Here is a 13,026-nt window from a genome sequence, read left to right on the forward strand (position 1 = left end):
AACCTCCTGAGTTTACCAGCTCATAGGAGACCATTAAAGTCTCCATGATTTCTCAGAAACTGGCTCATCGGAAACTGTCAAAAATATCTGTTATGTAAGGCATGGATAATAAATGAAAAAAAGGAAAAAAGATATCTTTTTAAGAACCATCCACAGGGGCAAATTGCAATTCATCAAAAGACAAATATGCATCAGATATGAGGATAGGCGGGGCCTTTCTCTCTATCCTGCTGCATATCGGCTGTTCAGCGTTATTCAGTTTTTGGCGAAATCTGCCAACAATAGCTGGAGAGCTGAGTGTTCCAGGGGCTTGGGCTTAAGTTGACAGTGGAGCGACCGTTGGGAAGAGTGAATAGGAGCCTGGTTTAATAAGCCCTGGTACACGCTGGACTACACAGGGGGCTGGCACCACTGAAATCAAAAAACTGCAGTGCAGATGAAGATAAGGAAAAATCTAAAGGATCAGTCTGGTCATATCATAAGAACACAGCACTGGGACTCTACATTCCTATTCACCATTTTATGGTTTGTAAACACGTGCATATAATTATAATGATTGCATTGTCTTACATAAGAGCCTGCTTCTGCCTGGTGTGTTTTAAAGGCTTATTAATTGTCAAGCTGTCAAATTAACACAAGCTTAGAAATTAAACAATTACATTACTAATGTTCACTGAGAAGAACAAGTGACATGAGGTACATACTCATTTCACTCCACGGTTTCATCTTATTGACAGGTGCATTATATATTGTTCAGTCTTTTACGTTCAAATCAATCTCTCTTCATTGTTACAATTGCCCTCATTGTGCATTGTTAGCATCATTGATGCCTGGATGCCAACCCCCGCAGTAGCTACCATTCTCCAGCTGGAAAGCAAATGTAAAATAAATAAATAAATAAATAAAGCAGCAGTGTGGCTACAGCCAGTTTACCATGTGGGGTTGCAATTTTCCATGGAAAGAGGGGAAGTGTACAGAAAAAGCAGATATATGAGTCAAGTTTCATGCATGTCTGGAGGAGAATCTGGCAGAGGACACCTACTTACCATGGAACTACACTGGCAGAGATTAGGGGGCCATCATGAAGGAGCCATAGAGGGTGAAGATAGCCAGGAGCTGCAGGGATAGAGATAGATGAGACAGAGGAACAAGAGGACCTGGTATAAAAAAAAGAGGGTGGGGTTGGGCAGAGAAGGGTGGATAAAAAGAAAGCAAGTTGGGGAGCAACAACACCACTGGCTTGACCTGGGGAGGATGGGGAAAAAGCCAGAGATCCAATTAAAATCACACTTTGTCAGTCAGAGTCTACGCTGACACAGCCTCTCCAGCCTCTCCAGCTGGAGCCCAGTGCTGCTAAACCTTACTTGGAAAAATATGGGAGCTGCACAGTGTAAGTTACGCAAGATGTCATACATGGTTATGATGATGCATAAAACGAAAGACCTGGTGTGACAAAGCAGCCCACCCCCTGGTACGCAGCTGGAGCTCAACCCAAGTATGGCATAACATCGACCCGGGGGGGGTGGGGTGGGGGTGGTGGTGGGGGGGCTAGATGGCAATTCAATGGATCCCAAGGTGAAATGGATTTATTTACATTAAAATTTATGTATACTCTGTATACCCTGTCCAAAATGGTGCCTGCGCTTGTTGCTAGGCAGAGTGCAAGAGGAAAGATGGCGGCGGACAAGTGGCAAACTGGGAAGCGGAGGTCTAATCAGTTGTGATTACTGGGGGGAAGGGTGTGGCAGGGTTCAATGATTATGGAATATTACCACGGCTTGGTCAGAATACACAACGACAAGGCTACATACTGTAGTCAGTCTGGGCTGTTACCCTTTGGCTTTATACATGTCCTTACACAACAACTGCGAAACCAGTTTTCTATATATAAACACAAATGCTTCTTTGAGCACAAAATAATGTTTGATCACCTCCACTGTGTTTTAGACATTTACTATTTTTAGAAATGAGGAGAAAAGGGCAGAATGTGGCAGTGCATACAATAGTTGGGGTTTAGATGAAATTGAGATGAGCTCTGAGAAAAGAAATACAGAATATCTTGAGACTTATTTCAAAACATTGATACTACAGTAAAACCAAAAGCATTTCATGTGAGCTATTGATAAGGTTATGAACACAAGAGAAAATTATCTCACGAATTTCAGTCATCACATCATTAAAGTACACTGATCAAAGCCAACCCAGTTCACCTCAATTTACTTGAAGAAAGAAACACTTCACAATTGAAACATTTGACATCCACCACTTGAAATGATCTATCTTAGACCATATCATAGCTGCTACTCACCACAAAATGTTCAATTTCGTGAGAATTATTTCATAAAATGAAATGAATGATTCTAAATCCTGAGTAGAAGGCAGCAGTATTTTTATCAGGTGCACATTCACTACTCGTTAGCCATAAATAGATAAATAAAAAAATGTAACTCTCTTACACAGTTCGAACTGACTGTTATCAAAACTGAAATCCGTATTCTCAAACTTTTAAATGATTGACAGAAAGGCGTCTAATGGAAAGATAAAAATGAAAATTTACTGCTGTCAAATTTGAGAGGGATTTGCAAAATACATCATCCAAAATATCTGACTCTCCCTAAAGATGTATCCCCATGAGCATCATGTGCAACATATACTTTTAACCAGGTCAGAGAGTGCATAAACAAGTTTATTACAGTGTTGCACCATCTTGAGAACAATTACACTTGAAGCACATAAAATGTAGTTGCTTACTTTGAATGTTTCACATAGAAATATGACTGAGAATTAAAACAGTTTTTTTTAAAACAAGTCTTTTTGCATTGTTCTTTAATATATATAAATGTCTAATAATATAAGTGGCTTGGTAGGCTTATCCCACTTGTATTTTGTCTTATAAAAAACATCCAAATAACAGCACCACAACCAAAGCCTGCTGAACTTTTAAAGGACCTAAGGTGTATTAATATAGTTTATACTGAAAGGAAAACATTTTCTTATACAGACTTGAAGCATTCCCTCATGTACTTTTGTGGCCATCCAGACAACTGCCCCTCCATCAAACCCTCTAGAATAAAGAACCTCCTTATTACGGCTAGTCAGCTGTCAGATCAGTGTAAGCATATATTTCAAAGAAATGTAAAATTAGTGCCCTTTTGACCTGATTTCCTTTTGATATGGGTGAAGCAAATTGGCATATATAATGGCAGACATTATTCGTATGTTTAATGGTATAAAATGCTGACATCCATACATACAAGTACAAAGTATAAAGCTTTGCTAGAGGCAGTGGAGCATTCATCATAATTGTGACCCATCCGACCTCCACAATAATCAAGCTAATGCCGTATACTTTCCTGAGCAGGATGAGGACAGGTACTTAGTGTGCAACATCATCTTTAGCTATACACCATTAAATGCCCCATTAACTGTACTTCAACCTGTTCAGTCAGTCTCCCGTTTAATATTGTTAGAGAGGGGTGTCATTTTTGACGTAGGAGTGTAAACTAAAGCTGTATGACAATAATAACTCACTACAGATGAGTTCAGGCTCCGCACCAGGATTAGTAGTGAAACTGAATTCAAACTCTGCCGAGAAGGAGGCAGGCTTCGAAACCAAACTTCCTCAGTGCATTTCTCTAAAATAATGAGGTGCTTGTTGAAATTTACATTCCACAATACAAAAACCAAGCAAACATGAATATGTCAGCAAAGCTGGAACTTGGGGAAGTGAACCCCTCAAAAAGTGTGTGCACCCAAAAAGAAGCAAAACTCACATCACTTTTTTAAAGCTTTTTTACAACTTTTTCAACATTTATCACTGGACAGATTAAACAGGATGACACAGATCTGTCAACCCATCAATGTGTCAGTGAACAGTGAAATCCATCAAATCTATTGATTCAGACTCAAAGTGAGGAGCTCAGAATTAATCCTTTATAGGGTAAATAAAAATGTTCAGTTTGTATTACAAATAAAATAATGATAGGAGTAATAATGGACTGCTTAGCCTATTTGGACATTACAATGTTTTGAGGATAATTTGGTCAGATTTGTGTTTGCAGTTAGCTTGCATTCAAGGTAAGACCTTATAGTGTGTGTGTGTGTGTGTGTGAGTGAGTGCGTGAACGAGAGAGAGAAAGGAAGAGAGACAGAAAGACAAATATAAATCAAGTGAAAATACACAAATCAATAGGCTGTAAGATCAGAAAGGAAGCAAAAAGAAACACGGGGATGTGAGTCATTCAGAGAAAATGCGCATCACCTTGCGGCACATACACCTGTATATGCTTGTATTATACACCTGTATCCCAAAAAACACGCGCATTCATGGCGCAGTTAAGAAGGAAAATTAAAACCCGAGAGGACCATCACATTTTAGGACGTGAGGGAGTTTTAACTCAAACAAATCAATTTAAACACATTTTGTGTTAAAGGCCTGGTCAGTTCCTGAGGCCACACCTATAAACACAGGATAATACTGTGTGTTAGAACCCTACGTTTACAGGCGGTGCATTGGTTTGCGCAAAATTGCAAATCTGCAAATATGGCGTGGGCTAGTGGAATTTATACAATTAAAAAAAAAGGAAAAAGAAAAAAGTTTGAGCTCACGATGGAAATGCATTGATTGGGTTTAACCACACACGCCTGATCAAAGAGAATATAGACACTTTAATAAAATATAGAATACATAATTAATTATACAGTAGGCCTATGTACAGTAGAACTGTATGCTAATTAAACGTTTTTAACAGAATCACGAACACTGTGGTTTATGCTTCGCACTGGCCTTACTTTGTACAGAAATGTGAAATATAGATATAATATAAACAAGAATACGAATGTGTAATGGGGGGGTAGGGGTGGGGGGGGGGCTTAATCAAGGGGAGAAAAAAAACCTACTGAGCCTCGCAGTATTTTAATGACATACAAATCATGCTCCAGGCCCATCACAGGCTTATTAGGTCTCAGAATTTAATGTGAGGAAAGATGTTTCAGATATTTATTTCATCTTTAGACATACATAAAGACATGAATAATGTTTCTATACTTCCCGACATAGCCTACATTACACCTAGTTTACATTCAACAAAGACCCCTACACTGAGGGTTACATTCAGCAAGACTTTTCCTTTTACTTTCCAGTAATAACCTATAAGTTGAGAAGACTCAAGAGGCAGATTTCCATAAAATCCTTTGTCATTTTTTTGTCTCACTTAATATAGATATCTTTAATACTTATGCAACACAGCGAACAATTATGCATACACACTTGGTAAAAGTTCCTATAACCCACTGTGGGGAGATGTAGCTACAGGCTACAAGCCTAACCCAACCAAACAAACAGGCCTCACAACAACAAATAAAGCTCGTCACATTTCGCAATGCAAGATTTCAATAGGATGACTCAGGACGTGTCACAAAATATTTGATACAACATTCACAAAAATACAGAGAGTAATAGAGATACAGCTGTAACTTTTAGGTTATAACATGGAAAAATAGGCCCAAAAAAATTGTAAGCCGCTCACGTGTCCCAACAGGAACTCAGAGGGACGGGATGTTATTACATTGCTTTGGTGGGAAAGAGTCCACGCCGCTGTGGCATGTGTACCATCCATTCACAATACTTTTCTGAAAGGGAGAAGTGGAGGGGAAAGTCCTTGAGCTCTGGGCAAACGTGTGACCTGTCTGGCCGCAGGGGTACTGTGACGACTGGGATCTGTAGCTGCCTCTCTGTAGCAACAAAGGGTCCAAGAGGGGCTGTGACCTGTGTGTGGAGTAGTCCAAACTGCTGTCAAACGTGTGATGGAAACGTGACCTCGAGGTCGACTGGTCTCGACTCTCTGGGGACAGGGGGACATCTTGAGCTGAGGTTGGGGGGTGAGAGGGGCTGATCTGGGTTCCATCCGGGACTCGGGTCGACCTGGCGTCAGCAATGTGACCCCCGTCACCAGGTCGCGCGTCGCCGCTTTTGGCTACGTGGGCCTTGTTGCAGTGGAGCTTCATATGCTTTCGCAAGGAGCTTGGGTGGGTGTAACACTTGTCGCAGCCCCTGACCTTGCACATGTAGGGTTTATCACTGGAGTGCACGTGAGAGTGCTTCTTTCTGTCGCTGCTGTTCGCAAACCTCCGGTTGCAGCCCTCGAACTCACATTTAAAAGGTTTTTCACCTAAACGTGCAAAGAGAGAAATGACGGCGAGTTACGAATATGCTCACAGGCCCGTGTTTGCTCTCTCTGGCCATATATTCTCCTACTGTAGCCTAAGTCAACTGAGTGCACTCCTATAACAATGTCAGGCTATATGAAAAGTGATCCTTAAACCCCAAAACCTGCACACCCAGGCTTCACAGTAAAATCACTATCTCATCTCCTGCTTTCAGTCAGTGACTCTGCAAACCCGGAGCCGCTTTTCAGGCCACAGCAGCGGTGGCTGTAATTGTTTTAAATTACCACATTCTTACAGTAGACATTGTTTCTAATTTGCAAAAACGAATGAGTCATTCAAATGCAGAGTTCAAATTAGTTGCTGAATCTTTGCTGCAGCCCTGATCGCAACAAGTGAGGCAGTTCATCTGCGCAGTAAATCAGCAAGGCTGTGGTTAAAGATGCATTAGATTATGATGAACTTGCAGACAGCAAATGCAAAGATTTGTTTAAATGGAGTTATCATGCATAGAGTGAATTATGGTTATCAAGATGCTAATTGATCTTCTGGCACAAAAGTGCCTGCAGCTGCGCGCCTCTGTCCCTCCTGCACTCCCACACTGATGTAGCGGGCAACCAGCAAGAGCCGGACTCTTTAACAGTTTCTGTTAAATTGTCATTTATGGGCCTGCATGTTAATGGGTGCCAATCTTTGGAAAGTTCAAAAAAATGTTAATAGGCTTATATTTTTCTGACATAAATGATGTTTAATTAACACACCACGCGTGTGCAGTTGTGAAATAACAAATGTCCACTTTCTTTCTCTATTCTCTTTGCTTTCATTAGGAAAACAATTTACACCACAAATAAAAGGGGGCGCCTGATAAATATAATTTTATTCTGCAGTCCTTTTTTTTCTGACGGCCATTCACTTCATTTGATAATTATATTTTCAATTTAAATGCCTACATTTCAATATAATTACACCTTGTGAGATCACGTTTCCACTACAACCCATAATCTGTGTGAAAATAAAAGATTTCACTGTAAATCCTTATTGTTCTGTTCTCTTAGGGGCGTTTAGAAGGAAAATGCAAAGTAAGTCAACATTTTATGACATACTTTGACATATGGCATCATTTCACAGTGCTTCGTGACAAGTAACAGGCCCATCAAAAGCGAGGACAAGGCACTAAAAATAAAATGATCTTTATGAAATGTGACTCATTTTGTTAAGGCAGATAATTATTTCCTTTTGCTGACTGAGGTCAACCGTTTTACTCGCCTTTTTATTTCCTGCTACATCACTGTGTGATGTGCTCTGTTAGTGTTCCTCAGCACAGGAGATGAGTCCCTGGGAGGCAGAGACAGCGTAACGGCTACGTCACAACTCTCCGGTGTCCCGGCATTTATTTAATAATTTCACTGAATGAAGTGGGAGAGGCACCCAAACCACTAGGCCTGCAGACTGTGCTCGTTTGTAACTGGCTTACTACTTACTACACATGTGGTTCCTGCATGGAGCCTAAATGTTTTTCTCCTGCAAAACCAGGCAGTGACAGAGACGGCAAGAAGCAGTACGAGAAGCTTTGCATAACAACATTAATAATTATAACAATGTGGGCCTAAAAAAACAGCACCATGCAATAATAATAATAATAATAATAATAATAATAATAATAAAGTAGAACATTTCCATTAATTAAATAATAAAAAATAAAAAACATGTTCACACAGATAAACAATGTAAAACTGATAAATAGTAATGACAGAGTTTGTGAAATTGAAAACACTGACCACATTTTTATTAAAATTTCACTTATCAGAAAATATATCAGCATCATTATGAATGTTATTATTATTATTGTAGTTGCTGTTATTTAATTCTGTGTTGTATTATGATCATGAACTAACCTGTGTGAGTCCTCTTGTGGATCTTTAGATTTTCTGATCGTGCAAAAACTTTCTCACAGCCGTGAAAGGGGCATGGAAAGGGCTTTTCCCCTGTGTGGACTCTGACGTGGTTCACCAGCTTGTATTTGGCTTTGAAAGGCTTCCTGTCCCTCGCACAATTCTCCCAGTGACACACATATTCAGAGTGCTCGGGTCCTCCGACATGCTCCACTGTCACATGGGTGACAAGTTCATACATGGTCCCGAAGGCTCTGGAGCAAGGCAGCTTCCCAGCCCCCTCTTGGCCGTCACTCCACTTGCACACCAGCTCATGCTTCACTGTTTGTTTAGAGCACCTGAGGAAAGCGTCGCCTCCTCCACGCTGAATTGCCATGTTCAGGGGTTTGTACAGACCCAGGAATTGTGTGACAAGTTGTTGCTGGCTGTTTCCCTTGGGGCTGATAGTTTGGCTATAAGGGTGAGTCCGGGTGAGGAGGTCGCCAGGTAAACCCAGCATCATCTGGCTGCCGAGATCTCGAGACGCGTCGGTGGAGGCGTGGGCCTGCTCCTGATAACTTGAGAAAAAAGCATGGCTTCTGTTGTCTCTGCAGCCAGCAAAGTCACGATACCTTCCAATCCCGCCATGTTGGTTTGCTCTTGATGCCAGTTGATCAGTGACGGGTGGCATGCCGGCTCCAGAAAGATTGGCTCCAATGATAATGCCCCTAGGGCTGTGCTCTAACCGGTGGCTGGGGTATCCAGAGTCTGAAAAATTGGGAACCGAATGGTCAACATATGCACTGGACCTCGTCTCGGGGTAGTCTCGCAAATTGTGCGAGGGGCAGAGTTTTAAGGAACTGCCAGTGGGGTGTCCCATGTGCTCTCCTGCCAAAGGTGGCAGCACCACGCTGAGTTCAGTATTGCTCTCCCCGGGGTTGACGCAAGAGAGAGGGCAGCCACTAAACCTCGAAAGGCTTGTCATGTTGTGTTGTGAGTTTGGCTATGGGTTTGCAAAATCAACCAATTCAGCACTCAGGATACACCTAGAAATTCTGTTTCCATGTTCCGTGTTGTATATCATCTGCATGTGAAATTCTTGGCCGTGAACTTCGCAGAAGTAGGAACCAGACTCAATTTCGTTAAAGTTGGTGTGAGTCCCATGCCGTTCACTTTGCCCTCTTGATTTGTGGCAATAACCGTGGTAGTAAAAATGCTTCGAAACAGGCCATGGTGCAATATAAAAGCACAGCAGGCAAACCTGCTTTTAAAAAGGGAGCTGTGGGATTGGTTGGAATGCGCTGTGATTGACAGGCGCTGGGCTTGTTTTAAAAGGGACACGCAGGCGTTCACTGCACGACTCCGTTTTCAAATGTCGCACAGAAAATGCTTTGAAATGTGCCGCGATATTCCCAAATATTGCTGCCTCTTTAACTTCAGGCGCCTTCTTATAAGTCCCCTCATCTAAATCTCTGTATATGAAAATTTACAGGTTACTGTGTAATACTAATCATCTGATGAAAGTCAAGTGATTAAATGCAGACACGAGCAGAACACGAGACAATCACAGCCTATCTACCATCTTTTATTTCACTGGAAATCTTGCCAAAGCAAATGACCCACTCCTGCCCTGCAAGAATAACAGAGAGACTGGCCATTGCGTGTCCAGGCCAATTATTGTCAAGACTTTCATTTTGAGTCGACTGCCACATTTGAAAACAGTGAAAGTCACAGGAAACTGATTCTAACTATCAAATCAGCTATTTGAAATAACTGAAAATACATTTGTCTGTAATTAGCCTGCACGATCATAAAGAGTAAGGCATCATTTCTTTTATGTAAATGAGGTTACACGCTCTCACGGTAGTATTGCATTACAATTTTATTTTGTAGTAGCTTATGTGTTTTCATTAAGGTACAAAATCACTTGTTGGCATCATGTCCTAAGAAAAATTTAACTTAAACTTTTAAACTTTGGTAAAGCAACAAGTAGTTTTACAAGACGCACCGCACTACCAATATTTCATAATCATCTTTTTGGAAAAAAGTTATTTCAGACAGAAAGGCCTATTTCCCAGCAGTGTCACTGGGGGATACTACAGAACAGGATGTACTATTTTACCTTTGTATCCAATGTTAACAGTTTCCATACATAAACCCTTTCTTATTAAGCTGAAATAAATTAATAATCATCAAAAGCAGGATGGTACACAGTAAAATTAGTTACGTAAAATGGAAATGCTGAAACATGACAAAACAGCAGTGGATAGGCTCCACTGTTCCAAGGAAACTCAGATAAACTTTCTTACTTTGAGGTGCTGTGAGGACAGCAGCTTCAAGCCCTCCATGCTCCTGGAGTGCAGCACATATTTCTGCACGTCTCCTCGTTTTGACATGGCTCTGATTCTATCAGCGCACTTTCCTCCACCAAGACCACTTTAGCCAAATTCCTTTATCTGTTGCTTTTATTTAAATCTACAAAAGGTGGCATGGGCCCCGAACTGCAGCTTATAGGTTTAAGGTGAAAACCCCCTTATTTCCAAAGACTGTAGCTGGCGGAATTTTCAACTTTTTCCTAAAAAAAAAAAAAAAAAAAAAAAAAAAAAAAAAAAAAAAAAAGGGGGGGGGGGGGGAGAAAAATCCTTTTCCACATTGTTATGCTGACGTCACTTGCAGTGGATCCTAGGCAGAGACAAAGCGTGGGGCCCACTTGACATTAAGTGCCGCAAAATAGTAGACAGGCCCAGAACCGGCCTAATTCTGTCATGATTGTAATGGACGCTCATGTTTGTCAACCTTTAACCCGATGCATTTCCGAAAATGATTGAGGGTTGAAGGCCAATAAACCTAAAGTTGCCAATCTGTCATTCAGAGAGCATAAAGGACTGACGGACCTGCGCCCCAAATAATCCCAGGTTCTCATTTGCAGCGAAAGGGCAAAACAAGAAACAGGGCCATCTAGAATAACTGCACCTTTATGATTTAATATGATAGACCACGCCGATTCTATGAGGCTGTTTAGGCTCACATTTTCAATAACATAGCCACAGCAAGTGAGGTCTGCGCTACAGGCCTATTTGATAGCTACAGTATATAATATTTTGCAATATACTATTAAAGGACTTAGTTTATTTAATTGCTCATAACAACCAAAATTGCTATTATGTTCTAATGGGCCATAATGTGGTCATAACTTAATTAGACTTTAGCCTAATAAGCAGTTTTCAATAAATTACAATTCAATTCATTTATCTGCAATACAGTATGTAAATCAAGTAATAACAACATAATCAGCTAAATGAGTGAGAGTAAATTTGGTAATTTTTTTTTCAAAATTTGTCATATAAGTTTAACCAAATTCTACTTTCATAGGATTAATATTGGAGTGCTACGGTTAGCTTCAGCTCAAAATAACAGAATTATAAAAGTAATGGCAAAGACATGTAAATATGTACTACGAGTATTCCCGTAATATTTGTTAAATTTAATAAAATATGCCGAATAGGCTACGCGACAATGTAGCATTTTAAATTTAGACACTACTGGAGTGTTTATATAACTTCAGCTTCAATATCTACATTGTGACAAATTGTATCATTTTGACATCTGCAATCCCTTCCAGCCCTCCAGCTTTATGAGTTCGGTCACTTATGTTGGTTGCTTGACAGGCCAGACTAAATCCTAGTGACTGTTGCATACAAAATGTCACTCCCAACAATCAAAACATTCATGTCAGGGAATACGCTTTACATCCATGAGGTCCAAGTCACTCCCTGTACAGTGAAAATGGACCAAATGATTAACAAAGGTGCTATGCAGATAGGAAATGAAACAGAACTGAAAATGCCAGTGGGAAGACCAGAGTTATAGTGTGACACCATGTTGTAGACTGGACTGAAAATTCTAACAATCTTATTTCTTCAACCTGGGATTGCGATGAGAAGAATTATTTTTAAAATAACCCGTTTAGGAAAACTATTCGCACAAAAGCGATAAACGTATACACACACGTATATAAAAATATGTGTAAATATGCATGTTTATCCAAAATAAACTAGTACTAGTGTGTATAAGAATCACCAGAGATTGCTCTTGGTGATTAATGTCAATGTAACACAAAAAATAAAAGAGAGAAGGCTAGGCAGCACAAAATTATTTCATCAGGTATCCAAATCTGTGTCTGTATGTGTGTGTGTGTGTGTGTGTGTGTGTGTGTGAGAGAGAGAGAGAGACTGACAGACACAAAGTTATTGTGAGTTCATATATGCGGTACAAACAGTGTGTGTGTATGTTTACACAACTGCGTGCATTAGTGTGGAGTGTGCTGAGATATTATAATTGATGAGGGATGGCAGTGCACAGTCTTGCCATGACTTTATGAAATTTAGATGAATTAACAGGTTTGGGATGAGTCCATTTGCAGACAGATGCTCCAGTAAATCACAGCAAGAAGTCAATTAGCCCTCTCCATCAGCCATATGAAGGCAAACTACAAGTACTGTAACAGTCACTCAAGACCCAACTGACCATATAATTTATGAAATATAGATAACAAAATATGGTGTTGTACTATATACATGTATAAACCTGAGTGAAGCAAATAAGGAAAGAAAGCATTTCTGAAAGCATGTTTCTCCCACGACAAACAAATAAACAAAAACGTACCAAGCAACAATATGCCCGATAGCGATGCAATATGCAGTCAAGCCTCACATTGTGAAATTCCAAATTACAAGACAGTTAAATTGTGATTCGTCATGAAAAGCTTAGTATCTATGGTGAGAAAATCCTAGTCAGCTGCTTCACTTACTCAGAAATGGAAAATACATGTATTTGGAAATATAATGCATAATGTAAATATCTGTCTTGTGAAAACTCAAAGCATTCTGAAAATACGTAGATGCTAAAGTTTGATGTATAAACAGTAATTCCGCTGAAAAATAAATGTGAGCCAAAATTGTATTTTATTTTATTATTTTATTTGTATGTA

At 40.1% G+C, this 13,026-nt stretch overlaps 1 protein-coding gene and 1 long non-coding RNA gene across 3 annotated transcripts in view; both read right to left on the reverse strand.

Moving 5' to 3' along the window:
- LOC111232393 overlaps positions 1 to 13,026 on the reverse strand; it is a 50,925-nt gene that overhangs the window by 1,001 nt on the left and 36,898 nt on the right. For both annotated transcript variants that reach the window (XR_002665544.1, XR_002665545.1), the window contains exon 2: positions 1,047 to 1,116. This is a non-coding gene — a long non-coding RNA (uncharacterized LOC111232393). The remainder of the gene's footprint in view (positions 1 to 1,046; positions 1,117 to 13,026) is intronic.
- Positions 4,986 to 9,088, reverse strand: LOC111232391 (zinc finger protein ZIC 1-like). The gene is made up of 2 exons (XM_022759891.1): positions 8,061 to 9,088; positions 4,986 to 6,170 (listed from the first exon to the last, which is right to left on the reverse strand). Exons 1-2 carry the CDS (start codon positions 9,019 to 9,021, stop codon positions 5,545 to 5,547), a joined length of 1,587 nt encoding a protein of 528 aa, XP_022615612.1. The 5' UTR covers positions 9,022 to 9,088; the 3' UTR covers positions 4,986 to 5,544.

The sequence above is a fragment of the Seriola dumerili genome, unplaced genomic scaffold (genome assembly GCF_002260705.1).
Source record: "Seriola dumerili isolate Sdu_G_001 unplaced genomic scaffold, Sdu_1.0 BDQW01000331.1, whole genome shotgun sequence".
NCBI classification, from domain to species: Eukaryota; Metazoa; Chordata; class Actinopteri; order Carangiformes; family Carangidae; genus Seriola; species Seriola dumerili.